Consider the following 18214-nt stretch of genomic DNA (forward strand, 5'->3'; position numbering starts at 1 on the left):
AAGCAATTCACCACAAATTCACTCCAGTTTCTAGGTATACATGTATTTACCACATTTCTATCCTGCTCTTTATTCAGGAATCCATGTTTATTCATCCATTCACTCCGGAGTCGAGACTGTCATCCCAAACTCTCAGGGATTTTGCTGGAAAATGAGACCGGAGGGCAGGCAGAGGAAAGAGGCGGGCTCACTACTGTCCCCTCATTACAAATGGCAACACAATATTTTTCTTTCCACGAAACAAAACCTAATTGTCTGAATTAGCCCTGAGACACAGAGCGGAAAAAACCAGCCATTTGCTATTCTGTGTGAGGCTGTCCTCACTCGAACGATTTTCTATTTTAGCTCCTTTTGAACTTCTTTCACCTTTCCTTTTCAGACTTTGGGGAGATTATCCGCAGCTCCCAGACACAAAAGCTCATAGAAGGCTGAAGCAAAGAATGCACAGCCCATGTATTGAAGCCTTTTCTGCTGCCTCTGGGCCCCATACCATTTTCGTTCCCAACCAAAATAAAGTCCAAGTACACTTGGTCACATTCATCCCTGGTTAGCTGTGTCCCTTTCTTTCCACCATTGTTTCTCCACTGCTGCTGCACATGAGATTGTAAGCATGGAGGGGCAGGGACCTATCCATTTTGCTTATTGTGTCAGCCCAGTACTGCTGCGTTTGACTGGTAGTAATGTTCCAAGGACTCATACCCAGCCCCTTTCCATCCCTGCTACCTGAGGTCTGTGGGAGGAGATGACGAGGACTGAACTCATGGCCCTATGCTGCCAGGGATTGATCTTGAGACCTCCTACCACGGAGATACAGTCTAAAGTGCACCAGACATGTTCCAGACAGTACGTACATATATACAAGCAAACAAACATACTCACTCCTCCTTCTGGGGAGGGTTGCTGGTCTTATAGTAGAGATAAAGTATGCCGTCGAGTTGGTGTGGACCCCTGCCGACCACAGAGCCCTGTGGTTGTCTTTGGTAGAATACAGGAGGGGTTGACCATTGCCATCTCTTGCACAGTGTGTGATGATGCCTCTCAGCATCTTCCTATTTCACTGCTGCCCGATACAGGCATTTCCCATAGTCTGGGAAACATACCCTGTTTCCCCGAAAGTAAGACTACCCCGAAAGTAAGACCTAGCAGTAATTTCTGATGTACCGCTAATTGCCTTAGTGCATTTTGGGGGGCTAAAATTAATATAAGACACTGTCTTATTTTCGGGGAAACATGGTACTAGTGGGCATTCGAACTGGCAACCTCATGCTTGCTAGGCAAGTCATTTCCCCGCTCCGCCATTAGGTGGCAAGAATAAATTGCTCCCTTTGCTATGCAGAGTCTGCTCTGGTTTGCATTTGGATGGGAAACTACATGTGAGAGCACGGTAAGATATGCCCCTTAGGGGATGAGGCTGCTCTGGGAAGAGCACCTGCTTGCTTGTGTGCAGAAAGTTCCAAGTTCCCTCCCGGGCGGCATCTCCAGATAGGGCCGAGAGAGATTCCCGCCTGCAACCTTGGAGAAGCTGCTGCCAGTCTGGGTAGACAATACTGAGCCAGATGGACCAAGGGTCTGACTCGGTATATGGCAGCTTCCTCTGCTTCTATACATTATTTTCTGTAGAGGGTACGCAAGCGGGATTGGACATGGGGGAAAGGGGGAGTTACTTCCGATTCTTAAGCTCAAGCTACACGAATAAGAAGCTGCTGTGAAAACAGGGAGTAATATCTGGTTAACTTGCAGAGTGTTGTGAGGAGTTTGACAACCGCCACCCACGCCCAACTACTTGTTGGGTAAATTTGATTAACGTTGGAAAAGAAATAAGAATTGGAATGAAAGCTGCTGTGACTGCAGCAGACGTGCTGTGAACTGGCATTGCTGAGATGCAAGTTATTCTAAATGTATTTCTAAAACTTTGACAATCAAAATGAATATTCTCTCCCCCGCTTAATAGAATCCACACGGCTGACCTCTCGAGATCAAATCCCCACAGCAGACCCGTGTAATTGATCAAGACGGAAAGAAAGCCCGGCCTCAAACGAACAAATCAAAACATGTATCCCTCTTTTTTCAAATGGCAAAGTGCATGTTATAATTTGCAGTCGGCGCTGTTCATCAAAGGGTAGATTTCGACGCCTCGCTCCTGTGTCGGCAAAGGCAGAAAGGGAGTCGGATGCAGAAGAAACCGTTCCAACAGATGGCTGCAAAATTTATTCTCTGTTGGGGTTCGCCATGTTGGTGGTACGCCTAGTGCTGCACAGCAGACAGTTTCATTTATTTATCACACCACGCAGTCATCAACATCAACAGATTTAATAATCTGAAGGTCTGGAGAAGAACTTCACGCCAATATATGCAAGAAAAAAGGAATTGTTTCTATTTTGTAAAAAAAGTAGACCAAAAGGCCCAGACAGATAAATCCAGTTACTGATGATCCCATCAATATCACTACCAATGGAGAAGAATCATAGGAACCTAGGAGCTGCCTGCCTTATACGGAGTCAGACCATTGGTCCTTCTAGCTCAGTACTGTACACTGACTGGCAGCAGCTTCTTCAAGGTTACAGGCTGGAGTCTTTCCCAGCCTTATCTTGGAGTTGCCATGGAGAGAATTGGGGGCCTTTTCCATGCACGTAAGCAGGTGGTCTTCTCAGAGTGGCCCCATCCCCTAAGGGGAACATCTTACAGTGCTCGCACATGTAGTCTCCCATTCAAATGAGAGCCAGGGTGGACCCTGCTTAGCAAAGGGGGCAATCCACGCTTGTTTCCACAAGACCAGCTCTCGTTCCTTGTCCAACGCTCCTGTAAAAAGGAGCCCCAGAAGTTGTTGACTACAACTCCCATAATCCTCAGCTGCAATGACTCTGGGCAGGAGTTGATGGGAATTGTAGTCAACAACACCTTTGAAGCCCTTTTATAGGGAACACTGCCCCCCGGGCCCTCTTTCCTGTTCATTAAACCACGATTTTTCTCTTGGGGTTGGTTCAAACATGTACATTTCCAAACCCATGCTGTTCTGCATTCAGGGTGTATTATTCACCACCTAACAGACCGGCAAGATTTCCGAAAAATAGGAGGAACGCAAACAGCTCTACCAATTACCACATCATGATTAACCTCTAAGGTGACCTACATTATTTCCTCTAGCCCAGACATCTTTTCTCTCCTTTAGGACTCTGTCTAGACCAGGGTCTGCATTGCCCTTATGAATTAGCATTGCAAAACTAGGAAGAGGTTGCCACTGTCCATTAGAGCTGTTGCATAGAAATGTCACTGACTGTACACTCAGCATCATTTGCTCACACTTTTACAGTGGAAAGAGATCCAGACAAACCAATAAAGAGATCAAAATAAAGACAGGCAAACAAAAATAATCTTAAGTTGCAGTATATCCCTGGGCAGGTGGGGTGGGGGAAAGAGGTGTATGTTGGTAGAAGCAGCAGCTAGTTTATTGTGTGACTCTGTGTGTGTGCGCATATGTCCATGCCCATACATACAATTATTAGTTATTTAAGAATCAGTGCATATCTTCCCTTTCCGTTCCTCAGGAGAGAGTTCGCACACATATAGTTGTTTTAATGTTAATTGGGGAGGGGGAACCCCCCACACACCAAGTTTTTAAACATGTCGCACCCTTTCCCCCTCAGAACCACAAAGATGGGAAATAGGTGGAGAGAAAACGAAAGCTTAGACACCTTCCCCCCCTCAGCAGTAGAAGGAATTGAGACTGTATTGAGGCAGTATTCATCAAGCTAAGAAATTTCCCGCAAAGTTCATGCCATCCTTCCCTATCCACACTGAGTCCCATTTGCTCCACCCACTTGGTTGTCTGTTAACTGCACTCTGAGCCAATGAACATTCTGCCTCATTGAGTCACACTGGGGCAGGTTTTGTGTGTGTGTGTGTTGTTTTTTACCTTTTAGTTTTTTCCCTTCATATTTTATTTTTAAAACAGGTATATTGATAGGTTGCCTTCAATTTGCCAGTACCTCGCTCTTTCCCACAGGTGCTCCGGTTATGCATCCATAAGGATCATAACATTTTCAGCCCTTCTGGAAAAAGATGTACGGTGCCATAATTTTCCCATCCAAAGAGAGCATGAATGTTCAGAGCTTCACACCTGGCATTAAGTCTTATTTATTTGATGCTATGGCGTTTCCCCCCGAAAACAAGCCCACACTTCTCATTCGAGATCTCCACGTCCAATTGAAGAGGCCTCTGCAATTACAACAGGCGTAATGCACCCGTACTAATTATGTTGTCGAAAATTGAGGTTGCCCAACTGAACTCTCCATCTCCCCCGCTTTCTTTGAAAAGAATGGCTTCATTAAAGAAAATCAAAGTTCACTGGCTGCACAGAAGTCCAATGCTTAGATCATGGGAGTGGAGGTGCCCGCTAATGGAAAAAATCTGCAACGTCGTTTAACCTAATCTGTTAATGATCATCCTAATGTCTGCCAATAGCCAGGGAATCTAATGGTCTCCCTACTCAACCTTTTAGACTCACCGTCTCCAATATCCTCATGTGAGGTTATTATGAAGTGAGGTGCATGTACAGAAACATTACCGTGTCTGGATCCCACTCAAAAGGCCCTTCTCTCTTACTGGACTGCAGATTTCAATTAACGGGGCCTTTCAAACCACTTTTCGTTACTTTCTGCATTTATAAAGTCACTCTCTGGGGAACAGCGACGCACAGCTTGGAGGCCGCATGTCCAGAGTCTGGAAATGGACAAAACCTTCTGGAGGTACGTAATTAATCAGTGGAAATGGGGCTGAAGCACACTCCTGTGCACTACAAGGTATAACATGGCGTCCTTTATTAGCTTGGCGTGAACTATTAGCCCTCCTCGTAAAACCGGAATGATTCCAAAGCACAGCAAAGCACACACTCTTTGCCTTTTATAGACTGCTGGCAAAAGTTTCACCAGTCGACCAGGCCTGGAACGGAAGGCAAATTCTGCCGTCTAAAATACTGGCTCTCGCAGATCACACTGGCTGCATCCCCCCCCCACCACTCCAGGACTTGTTCACCTGCTGTGGACATTTCCCGTAATGCAAAATATTCCAGGAACCAAGCGATCCCGCTGCAGAGACGCTGGAGACAGGCTCTTAAGGGCGGAGAGGGCAAAAGGAAACGACAGCTCGTCTATCACGCAATACACGCCGCTTCTGTTCATCCACTGTAGTGCAGGGCACAGAATGTTGGAGCTGAACGGGGCAGGCTTGGGTTCAAATCCCACCCCAGCCACGACGCTCACTAGTGTCAGCCTAACCTACCTTGCAGGGTTGTTGTGAGGATAACTGAGATAACCATGCACACCTCACATCACCCTGAGGTCTTGTGCCCAAAGAAAAGAAAACGCTGCAAAATAAATTAGTCTGTGACGGTCTATTGAGAGGCAGCCCACTTGAATTCTATTTCCTTAGGCAGGCCAAGACCATCCTTTCGTCTCATTTTTTAAATTTTTGACATTTGTATCCTGCTCTTTCCCTGAGGAGCTCAGAGCAGTGTACATGCTTGTCGTTATTACTGTTATCCTCACAACAACCCTGAGAGGTAGGTTAGGCTGAGAGAGAGACATGACCGGCCCAGAGTCACCCAGTGAGTTTCACGGTTGAACGGGGATTTGAACTCGGGTCTTCCCGGTCCTAGTCCAACACTCTAACCACTATGCTATGCCGGCTCTCAAATCTCATATGATTTTAACATCAACGGGGGAGAGGACAGCATCTGGGCTGGGGGGCAGGCTAGTAAGGGAAGCAGGGAGTGGGGCAGCACCAGTCCCAGCATAAGGGGTATGACTGGTGGGGAAGGGTGGCTCATTGCCATTTGGCCTTATCCACTGGCCCTCTCCACCCCAGCACAGAACCTCCAGTGACTGTTGCTGGTGTCTATCTTATGTTTCTTTTTAGATTGTGAGCCCTTTGGGGACAGGGAGCCATCTTGTTTGTTTGTTATCTCTCAGTTAGGGCTGGGAGAGACGCAGCCTCCTAGGTTCCCGAGAGAGGGATTCCTGCCTGCAGCCTCAGAGAAGCCGCTGCCAGTCTGGGCAGACAATCCTGAGCTAGATGGACCAAGGGTCTGACTCAGGATATGGCAGCTTCCTAGGTTGCTAATCTGTGGGAGTCGTGATGAATGCATATGGACTCCCTGTGCGGGCAAAGGCTCCCCATTCACTCCCCAAGCACAAAACGGGGATGTCTTCAAAACAGAACGGGGGAACCCTAACCCTAGGCAGTATCGCCGTAAAAGCAACAGAGTTGCCCAGACAACCAAGAAGATGCCGCTTTGGGGTTGTGCTCTTTCACCCTTTTGTACACGGCAAGGTTTATTCTCTAGGTACCTGCAAGCCTCTGGCAATCTCCCCGCTCACATTTATTTGCCTTGCAGGAAGATGCGCGCGAGGACGCATAATATCACGGGTGCAGAAGCTCTAAAGCAGTTATAGCACATTTCTCAGATTTGCTGTGCTAGCAATATGCACTTTGAGGAAGATGCGACTTCCGCCAGAGCACGGCGCCAAAAATAGGACATTACGTCAGCCGTGTAAGTTCTCTGGCAGTCCAAAGTATTAGAAAAAGCACTTGGAAGGCAGGCACAGCAGCCAGGCAGCCCCCAAGGTTTTGTTTTTTTTGTTTTAAAGCAGAGATGACAATTGCTAGAACCCCACTAGGAACCTTGCACTTCAGGGATAAAACCTGGCATTTCCCCCAGAAGTCCCTTCATCGTGATTCTATGTCATTATGTGCCCTTGCGGTGATGGGATTTCTGGGTAAGGAAAAAAACTGATGCCCACTGAGCGAGAGGCTGCCCTAGTCCTGTGACGGTGAAGCAAGGGGAGCCAGAGGGAAATTCCAGGAGAACCGTCGAACTCCTGATTCCCCAAATTTTGAGCTAAAAGTTATTTTTGTGAGGCTCAAACAGCATTCTAATTCCCGGCTCTGATGTAATAGGAAGCAAGGCCTGATTCGAGGAATGATAATAATATACTAACAACTTTTATTTGTTAGCCACCCCATAAGCAATTGTTCTCTGGGCAGCTCACAACCCTCCTCGTGAGACCTCCGAGGGTTATCTTCCTTTGAGGCCTTCAGGAGAGTCTTAAAGACCCATCTTTTTTGCCTGGCTTTTAATGATCTCTAGTTTTAATTTTAATTTTAATGAGTTTTGATCTGGTTTAAATGTTTTTCTTTTCTTTTAATTGTTTTTAATTGGAGAAGCCACTGCCAGTCTTTGTAGACAATTCTGAGCTAGAAAGACCAATAGTATGACTCAGTAAATGGCAGCACCCTATGTTCCTATGATTCCCAGCTTCTATTAGGAGAGGAGAGCTGGTCTTGTGGCAGCAAGCATGACTTGTCCCCTTAGCTAAGCAGGGTCTGCCCTGGTTGCATATGAATGGGAGACTAGAAGTATGAGTACTATAAGAGATTCCCCTCAGGGGATGGAGCCGCTCTGGGAAGAGCAGAAGGGTCCAAGTTCCCTCCCTGGCAGCATCTCCAAGATAGGGCTGAGAGAGACTCCTGCCTGCCACCTTGGAGAAGCCGCTGCCAGTCTGTGAAGACAATACTGAGCTAGACAGACCAATGGTCTGACTCGGTATATGGCAGCTTCCTATGTTCCTATGTAAGACACGTAAATATATTCCCAGTGCAATTTTCACCCCTGATTCTGAAACAAGATCTCAAGTTTTCCCGACACCAAACTTTACAAACAAAGTTTGGCCCATTCTACTTCTTGGCCCAAGCGAAATGTAGGAGCCGCAGGTGGATCCTCCGCAATTATGACTACATTTCCCCGCTGCACGTTTGCCATTTAGAGATTCAGCTCTGTTAGAGGAGGGGAGGTTAAAAATATCTTATTTGTTTCTTGCATGGATGATCAATCAGGAATTTGCTACTGCTTTGTCAGCATTTACAAGCCCTATTATAAACGCCGCTGTACACAAGCCGGATGATTCTTGGTCAGAAAGACAAGATAAAAATACATGGGAATATCTGGAAATGAGGTCAATCAATTATTTTTGCTGAGACACTGTACTGCACACGCGCCCAGAAATGCTCTGTGCAGCGGAAGGCAGTGTCCATTTTCTACTTGCAGGGAGTTGCCAGATAACACAGTAAGATCCAGACTAATCTAGTCGTGACTAAGTCCTGTTAAACTTAATGGGACTTAAGTTAGTCAAGACTAACTGGTCTCATTTATTTCAAGGATGCTTAGTTATGTCTAATGTAGCCTGGATCCTAGCCATGGTTCTCACATTGTACAGGTTTTCTCCGAGAAGAAGAGTGGTCAACGTTGAGTCCCCAGATACTGCTGAACGACAGTCAACAGTGTTTGGAGCAGTCTCTCACCCAGGCACTGAACAAACCCAGACTTTTTGAGCTTCAAGCAAGGCTGCTGAATGATCCTGCCTTCAGGCCATCCCCCAGAGGCACCCATAAAACACTGCCTGCATGTCCTCAGTCACTTATAACATGGCAGCCTACAGAGCATTCATTTAATAATGACAATTTCCTGGCCTGCAGCGCAGCAACTACGAACGCTTGATCACTCTGAAAACTCAAGAAATGAGTTTTGTGATATGGGTACTCTGAACACAGAGAAACACTGGGGTGTACACTTGAACAGGTGTGGTGGAAACCTCAAGGAGCAGCAGAAGATAGGTTGGCATGGCGTGTGTGTGACACCAACACTTCTCGCACACAATCAGCAGCTGAGCGAGACCTCTGTGCACCAGAAGGAGGGTGCCAAATGCACGCACACACCCATCTCCCCTCCCATGTATAAAGGGGGCATGGCGCAGGAGATCATCTTGCTGTCTCATTTGCACCCCAGTAATATGCTGCCCGAAGTGACCACCTCACCTCGCCTCATGGAAGGGCCGCCCCCTGCTAGGGATGTGCACAGAACCCTTTATGGGCCTCTGAACCGGTTTGAAAGACCGATGGTTCGGTTTGCTCTAAGGTGGGGAGATAACTTTAAGGATTGGGAAGGGTGCTCTTACCCCCGCCCCCGCCACATTTCCCCCGCTGGCACTGTTCTAAAAAATGGTCCCGCTGAAGCAGCAGCGTACCTCCTTGCCGTCCTAGTATGTCGCAGAACAGAAGTAGCTGCTGCGCATGCACAGGTCTCGATGTGCAAGCGAGCGTGACGTGCGCATGTGCAAGCGAGCGTGACGTGCGCATGCGCAGCAGCCACTTCCAGTCTGCCACGTACCGTAGCGGCTGCCGCCCCGGCGGGACTGTTTTTGAGAACAGCAGGAGTGGGGGAAACGTGGCCGGGGAGGGGGGTAAGAGCCCTCCCCACTCCTTCTCCCCAGTCCTTCTCACCCCCACCTTCAAACTGACAGTTGCCTGTTCCGTGCACATCCCTACCCGCTGCAGACAATGCAGATTTTGAGCCCAAGAGAGAATCCCCTGCTGTTCCATCTACCCTCTTTCTGCAGCAGACATCAACCAGTAGCGACCCCCCCGCCCCTTCCAATCTCACCTCAGACATCCCGATGTATTCTTGAAGACAGTCGTCCACTCAGCGTCTCGAGGCTTTGAGTCCTCATTCGGCTCGTTCTCCCACCCAGAGTGGGGGATGATCACTTCATTGGTCAGCGTCTGAAGCCCGTGGTTGATTATCACCATTTTGAGGGGCTCATAGGATGACAGGTTCCAAAGAGTGCCTTGATGAAGAGAAAATGGAGGAGGAGAATCAATTGAACCCTTGTTTCGACTCAGCCATGCAAAAAAGAATTTGCTAGAAGATGAAAGAAGTCAAGGAAAGTCAGTCTTCATTGCTCAGTGAATTAGGTCATCCCAACTCCATTCAAATATCAGCGCAACAATGGAACAGCATTACAGCTTATGATAGTACGTAGTGGGAACATTTCACAGATCTGGCAGAGTGGGAGAAGATTAAAGATCGTTACAACTAATGACATCAGTTGCTACAAAACACACTCTCCATTTCTGAGCTGCCAGAGCACATTTCATGACTCTATTAGTAATGAACCTTTGTGGATGGACAACAAATAAACAGTCTTACAAAGGTTGCCAGTGTTAATCAAATCTGCTAAAACGTTCTCCCATTTATTTTGCTTTTGGTTTATCATATATGTGCAGACAAGAACACAATGGCAAACATTTACAGGTGACGGATGACAGACATAGGCAGACATGCTCATTATTAGGGATGTGCTCTGAGCTCGGAATGCAAATACCCAGAATGTTCTGTCAGAACAACCAGTTGAGCTGGCTGTACCAAAGGAGCAACCCCCGTTCTGAGTTGGAACATTCCGAGAGCCATTTTGGACTCCAAGCTGGAGCTCTTTGGGCCTCTGCACATGCACAGCATAGGACATAGGAAGCTGCCATAAACTGAGTCAGACCATTGGTCTATCTAGCTCAGTATTGTCTACACAGACTGGCAGCGGCTTCTCCAAGGTTGCAGGCAGGAATCTCTCTCAGCCCTCTCTTGGAGATGCTGCCAGGGAGGGAACTTGGAACCTTCTGCTCTTCCCAGAGCGGCTCCATCCACTAAGGGGAATATCTTATAGTACTCACACTTCTAGTCTCCCATTCATATGCAACCAGGGCGGACCCTGCTTAGCTAAGGGGACAAGTCATGCTTGCGGCCACAAGACCAGCTCTCCTCTCCTGAAGAGACGAGAGCAGCCATTTGTGTGGTGGTGCTGACCACACAAATGGCTGCCATGTGAGAGCAGAGGCCAGAAAAGACTCCAAAATGGCTCTCAGAACACTCGGAATGTTTCAACTCAGAAGGGATCATTCTATTCCAAGCTCGGGACACTCAAAATACCACATTTTGAGTTGGAACGTTCTGCCAACGGAATGCTCTGCACATCCCTACTCACTAATGGTACGCATTTACAACCAAATAAAGCACATGTGCGTTGTTAAGAGTCCATGTTTCTGAAGCACAGATGCTAGCGCAGGTAGGGGGCCGATTTTTGACTATCCTTCCTTCCCCAAGATGTGCTCCACACACTTACACTCAAAAAATTACAGTATATAAGGAAAATCTCAGTTGTACCTTATCCCCAGGGCTATATGTATCCTGAAATTCTGCATAAGCAAAGCAAAGTTTGTGTGTGTGTGTGTGTGTGTGTGTGTGTGTGTGCGCGCGCGCAGAACACTTAATAGGCACAGAATTAACATCTGGTGACTCTCAGTGTTCTTTTCTTCTTTAAAAAAAAATAAGTTTATTCTTTATTACCGCAAAGACAGAACTGAGAGTCCATAGGCCATATCTGGTGGTGAACTCTTCAAAGTTCCACAAAATTTCTAATGGGAAAGGGCTTTAAAAATTCTTAGCTCCTTCACCCTTTGCTATGACTGCAAAGAGCCAAACAAATTTTATGCAAAATAAATAAAAATCTACATAAAAGCAGTTTGTGCAATTTTTACAACTTGCCAAATGCAGCATATCTTGGTCGATAACATGGGTTACCTTGTGTGCTACAGAATTTGATGTCGCATTTTTGCTGATTAGCATAGTTCATACATTTAAGAAGCTTTACACGAAATACCTCCAGTGGTATTATCCAAAGTTAGCCCAGTTGACTTAATAATGTTGGAGCCGGAGAGAAAGTAAGAGAATTAGACAACTGAGCAAACCATGCTTTCTCAGACTCAGTTCCACACCAGTAAAACAGTATAATTATTTTTTAATTTATTTTTATTTAATACATTTATATACCGCCCCAAACCAAAGTCTTGGCGCGGTTCACAACCATAATAACAATCTGCTTCTCAGAATTACAGCCAGGATAAATGAAATTGAGATGGTAATACAGTAATCTCTCCAAAATGTCTATATAAATGCTAAGTGATACCCACAAGCATCCTGAATGCAACCTATCCATGCAAATATCCACATTTTTTTTTTTAAAAAAGTCAAGGATGGCAGCAACAACAACAAAACCACACACTCCACTTTTCCAATAGCTATCCACAAGGTTTTATCCCCAAGCAGTTAAAAAGAAATCCAATAGAAAATGGTCACCTGAAACAATCTGAACAGCTTGGTCCTGCAAATGTGTGCCGCTGTCCAAGTCTCCTTTCCCAAGAAGCCCCACATTTACCAAAGACCACATCTTCCAAAGCACTCAGCGGATATTTTTGATTCCACACAGCAAAATGTACATTATTCATACTTACTAACATGGGATGTGGCTTTCAGCATTGCTGAAATACATCAAGATAAGAGCTTTCAAGGGAGTAATCTGCATAGAGGAATGAAGAGGCAGGCACCAATAGCTGGGATTAAACAGGCAACAACTTGGTTAAAGGAATGTAGAAATAATTAAGACCAGAGTGCTGGTTATAACGCTTGGTGTTGTAATGCCCAAAGAAATTGGGGTGGACAGCGAACAAAGATACCCCTCTGGAACAATCCAGGTCACCCAGAAGCTGCACCTGATCACTGACTTGTTAGGAACCCAAGAACATAGGAAGCTGCCGTAAACTGAGTCAGACCATTGGTCCATCCAGCTCAGGATTGTCTACACAGACTGGCAGCAGCTTCTCCCAGGTTGCTGGCACGAATCTCTCTCAGCCCTATCCTGGAGATGCTGCCAGAGAGGAAACTTGGAACCTTCTGCTCTTCCCAGAGCAGCTCCATCCCCTAAGGGGGGGTATCTTACAGTGCTCACACGTAGTCTCCCTTTCATATGCAACCAGGGCAGACCCTGCTTAGCTAAGGGGACAAGTCATATTGGCTACCACAAGACCAGCATTCCTTGTTTTTTGGCGAAGAGAAGCAGACACAAGGTAGATCCCCCACCGGAGCTGCCTATAACCCCCATTGGTTATAGATGTATGGAGTCATGGACAGACCCACTCAAGCCTTGTGTGTATGCCTGTGTTTCTGTGTGTGTATATATCTAACCCTATTCCAAACAACAAACAAATGTATATTTATATATCGCTTTTCAACAACAACAAAGAACTTTATTTGTTAGCCATCCCATAACAAATTGTTCCCAAAGCAGTTTACAAAGAGAACAATAATCCTATATAATGAAATCCCTGGCATGCGTCCGTGTCTCGGACGAAGGATGGTGTCTGCGTCCGTGTCTCCCTCAGCTGTTCTGGGCATGAGTGGTGCGCGTGCGCAGAAGAGCCGAGGGAGACAAGGACGCAGGCGCCGGCCGCCATGCTGGCCGGTTGGTCGGCCCGGCCGCGGGGAGGCCAGAGGCGGCGGCGACGGGACCAGCCAGGCCGCGGGGAGGGCAGAGGCGGGCGGCACTCTTGGCGGCGGGGGCAGAACCGGACCGGCCGCGGCGAGGCCAGAGGCAGCCGCGGCGGGTCCAGCCCGAGCGCGAGAAGAACAGAGGCGGCGGAGGCGAGTCCGGCCCGACTGCAGGGAGGGAAAAGACGGCGGCGGCGTGGGTGGCAAACACAGCAATGGTCATCAATTTTCGGGAGACTAGCGCCTGTTATTTTAACGGGCTGAAAGATACTAGTACATTAATAAGATGGCTCCCTGTCCCCAAAGGGCTCACAGTCTAAAAAGAAACGTAAGACAGACTATCTCCATTAGTCAAAATGGTTGCCACACACTACTTTTAGGGTTTAGAGCAGAGCTACTCAACTTCGGCCCTCCTGCAGATGTTGGCCTGATTGATTGATTAAGTGCCATCAAGTCGGTGTAGACTCTTAGTGGCCACATAGATAGATCTGTCTTCAACTTGGCCTTTCAGGCTTCTCTGTTGTGCATTCATTGCTGCCGCCATCAAGTCCATCCACCTTGCTGCTGGTCATCCTCTTCTTCTCTTGCCTTCAACTTTCCCCAGTTTTATGGACTTCTCAAGGGAGCTGGGTCTTCGCATAATGTGTCCAAAGTAGGATAGTTTGAGACTGGCTATTCGTGCCTTGAGTGAAAATTCTGGATTGATTTGTTCTACGATCCATTTGTTTGTTTTCCTGGCTGTCCATGGTCTCCTCAAAAGTCTTCTCCAGCACCAAAGTTCAAAAGGGTCAATACTTTTCCTATCTTGCTTCTTCAAAGTCCAGCTTTTGCATCCGTCACGGGGAAAACCACTGACCGAACGATTCTAATCATTGTGGGTATAAACACATCACGGCATCTAAATATCCTTTCCAAGGCCTTCACTGCAACCCTACCACTCCCAGAATCCCTGGCTATTGGCCACTGTGGTTCATGGGAGTTGTAATCCCAAAACAGCTGGGGGGGGGGTCTAAGTTGAACAGGCCTGGTTTAGAGGCTGAATGCTACTGTATACCAGCTGCTGAGAAGCAACAGAAGGAGACTATGGCTTTCATGTCTTGCTGGTGGGCTACTGGGAGGCACCTCCAACGGGGTTCTTCTTATACTCTAAACTGTATTTTGGTCTTTATTAGAGGTATTATCCCCTAAAGAAATCATAATTGATCAGTTATTTGCGTTTCAGGCAATCACTCGAGTTAATCTGCACAAATTGTCCAAGATAACACCCAACTGGTCTAAAGAAAAGGGGTAAAGGTGTAGTGTGTCGTCGAGTCGGTGGTTGTTGAGTCGGTGGTTGAGCCCTGTGGTTGTCTTTGGTAGAATACAGGAGGGGTTTGCCATTGCCATCTCCCGTGCAGTATGAGATGATGCCTTTCAGCATCTTTTCTATATCTCTGCTGCCCATAGTCTGGGAAACAAACCAGCGGGGATTTGAACCGGCAACCTCTGGTACTTGCTCTGTTTTCAAACATGTGCATGCTTCGTGGGAGGAATTGTCTTAGGCAGCAGGCCTTTCCTAAGGCAAGAGGCATTCATTCTCTCTTGCACAGCAAGGAGCGTCTTTTTCAGATGCAGCAGGCCATCTGCAGCTTTTGCACGTACTTTTAGTCTCCATTTTTAATTGGTTTAATTAATTGGTGAAAAACATTTTGATGGATGGAAACAGTTACTCCATTTAAAATAAATTCTTTTAAAAATATGTTAAATGCTGGAGTCCTCATTTTTATAAATTAATATTCTTGCTAAAACCTATATGAAGAGCAGGAGTAACTCCCACAGATTGTGTGCATCGTACTGCTGGGGAAATCAGTATGACAACTCATTCACATTACCCACACATAGCGTGTGAAGCAGCCGCAAAAGAACAACTGTTGGATGAAGCCATCCCTTATGTGGGCTGGAATTTATGCTCAACCCGTTGCTGAAACAAAACCCATGGCTTCACACATCCCGAGGATAGCTGCTTTCAGGCGGCAATCCTTTTTGGGGTATTGTAAGGTAGGCAGAACATTTCAAAAGGAATTTTATCTTCAACTGCCCAACGCTTAAGTGGCACTTCAGCTATAACCTAAGAGACTGCGACAACTAACAGATCAACGACGATTTAAAAGGTTACCCTCTTCAGAGTGACCTCTCAAGGAATTCTTCTGCTTCTTTTAAATGAAGCCGAAGCAATGGAAACTTAACAGCAGCTCATGCTAAGATGTTTTCAGCCACCACCTTTTGCTGGGGAGAGGTTCCATAGTATGGAAGCAAGTTTTTGTGTATGTTTCTTGTAATCGCTGTACAACCCAGCGTGAGAGCCAGCATCGTGTAGTGGTTAGAGTGCTGGACTAGGACCGGGGAGACCCGAGTTCAAATCCCCATTCAGCCATGATACTAGCTGGGTGCCTCTGGGCCAGTCACTTCTCTCTCAGCCTAACCTACTTCACAAGGTTGATGTGAAAGAGAAACTTAAGTATGGAGTACACTGCTCTGGGCTCCTTGGAGGAAGAGCAAGATATAAATGTAATAATAACAACAACCCCTTAAGCCACAAAGGGTTTAATGCCTGAAGCCTACCAGTGCAAATGGAGAAGGGTTACTGTCGAAACGTCTACCGCCATCTTCACGCTCTGAAATCCAGGGGGATGTCCAGCAATTTGATGGGGTGAATAGGAGCACAGGGGTAGACTTAATTTGGGGAATCAACTGCGTTTCCTGCTACGGGGGGTGCCATTTTTCTTTACTGTGAGTTCGGCCTCATCTCATTAATAAACCATCTAATTTATTGTTTGTTCATTCATTGCAAACCACTTTAAGGACTTTTGTTGAAAAGCGGTATATAAATATCCGTAGTAGGCTCTTCCCCAGAAGATACGAAAATGAGAGCAGGAAGCCCAGTAGGAGTGGAGAACACAAGCACCACCACTGCTAGACCAAGCACAATTTCTGCATTTAACCATATGAGCAGGATCTGGCCATGAAAATGAGAGGGCAAGAATCCACAAATGCACCCCCTGCCCCGGCTCGCCAATAAGCAAATGCATTTTTTTAACCTGGACAGTGCAGCATCATGGAGAATTATCGAACTTGTCCCCAATCTGGACAAGGCAGAGATTCTCCCTGAGGTTTTGCAGTATCTTAAGATGTGTTTGGGAAACAGACTTCTCACTCCTTTCTGTGTGTCTCTGAAGCTCTTCACAACAAGGATGACCCCCCACTCCCAACCTGCCACCTCAGAGCTGGGACGGAAATCTAAAAAGAAACACAAGGTGGATACCAGCAACAGCCACTGGAAGGATGCTGTGCTAGGGTGAGATAGGGCCAGTCGCTCCCCCCCTGATAAATGCAAGAAAGCCACTGTTTTGAAAAGTGCCTCTTGGCTCACTTAGCAGGGACTTTTGAAAATGTATCCTACTCCTGCTCGCAGAAGCCACCTGATGGCGCAGCAGGGAAATGACTTGACTAGCAAGCATGAGGTTGCTGGTTCGAATCCCTGCTGGTATGTTTCCCAGATTACGGGAAACACCTATATCAGGCAGCAGTGATATAGCAGGATGCTGAAAGGCATCATCTCATACTGCGCGGGAGATGGCAATGGCCAACCCCTCCTGCATTCTACTAAAGAAAACCACAGGGCTCTGTGGGCGCTAGGAGTCGAGACCGACTCGACGGCGCACTTTACCTTTACCTGCTTGCAGAAGGCACTGCAACGATTTTTTGACTGATGTAATAGAACTGGCTAACTGGGATGAAGAAAAGGGACTCTGAAGGGTCGCCTGTCCCTGTACCTCTGGACTGGGGAGCAAGAACACCCTTCATGGTCTCGCTTCCCAGCTGGCAAGGTCCCTGGTTGCTTGCTAGAAATTAAACACTGTGTTCAACAGCAAGCAGAAGTCTTCCTTGACTCCAAAAAGATGAAGCCATCCTTTGAAACCTGCCTTTTCCCTCCAACCATTTACACACACACATTGTTCTTCAGATCGTCACTGCCGGTGGGGACATTAATCATGGTATTTATTTCCTTGACACACTTCACTTACTGCATTAGAGCATTCATATACATACTTGGCACAGCAGTACTTATAGTAATATGCACTTTTTTAAAAAAAAAGTCATTTTAGCATTTAAGCAAAATTAATATACTAGAAATAAAAAGAGCCAATTAGCTCCTGACTGCTGGCCGTTCAGAACAGGAGAATGAGAAATTAAGCTCAGATCCGCTGCAGGCCACGGAAGCGAAGCCTGTATTGTACCCACTCAGCTGGTCTACATTTTGAGATTGTTACTTAATGTGTTAGTTTGTTAGGGAGCATCTAATTATACAGGATCCAAACAATCTCTCTAAAAGGAGAACATCCACAGTCGATCTCAGAAGACTGTTATGAGTCTGAACGAGACGGACGTCTTTAGGAGCTTACATGTGATAACAAGAAATAACTCTGGGGAGGGAGCATGGGAGTGGGGCAGATACTTCGCATGCTGAATGCCCCGGGTTCAGGCACTGGCATCGAGGATCTCAGGTAGCCAGGCTGAGAAAGAAACATTGCCTGAAACATTGAGGAGCAACTGCCCAATTAGAACAGATATGGCTGGCTAGATCACCTCCAGCCTCAGAGACAAGATGCCTCTGCATACCAGTTGCAGGGGAGCAGCAGCAGGAGAGAGGGCACGGCCTCACCCCCTGGCTTGTGGGCTTCTCAGGGGCATCCGGTGGGCCACTGTGTGAAGCAGGATGCTGGGCGAGAGAGGCCTTGGGCCTGATCCAGCAGGGCTCTTAAGTCCTGGCCTCCCACAGGGGACTGTAAGGTGAGGCCGGTCTGCAAGACCATGGAGAGCTCCGAAGGAGCAAGTCTAACCTGATGGAGTCCCAGCTACAGCTGAGCCCTTAATCTCATAAGTGAGATAAGAGAGATGTGGCTGAGGATCTTTATGACTCAGGCTCCTCCCCTCCGATGCAGAGTGTGAATCGTTCGAAGGAGCCGC

The 18214-nt window shown here is 47.0% G+C and overlaps 1 protein-coding gene across 23 annotated transcripts in view; it reads right to left on the reverse strand.

The window, feature by feature from the left end:
• Positions 1-18214, reverse strand: part of ARVCF (ARVCF delta catenin family member) — a 493848-nt gene that overhangs the window by 81107 nt on the left and 394527 nt on the right. For all 23 annotated transcript variants that reach the window (XM_053279337.1, XM_053279338.1, XM_053279344.1 and 20 more), the window contains one exon: positions 9494-9677. In XM_053279337.1, the coding sequence (XP_053135312.1) occupies positions 9494-9677 (184 nt within the window). The remainder of the gene's footprint in view (positions 1-9493; positions 9678-18214) is intronic.

This window comes from Hemicordylus capensis, chromosome 15 (genome assembly GCF_027244095.1).
Source record: "Hemicordylus capensis ecotype Gifberg chromosome 15, rHemCap1.1.pri, whole genome shotgun sequence".
NCBI lineage: Eukaryota > Metazoa > Chordata > Lepidosauria > Squamata > Cordylidae > Hemicordylus > Hemicordylus capensis.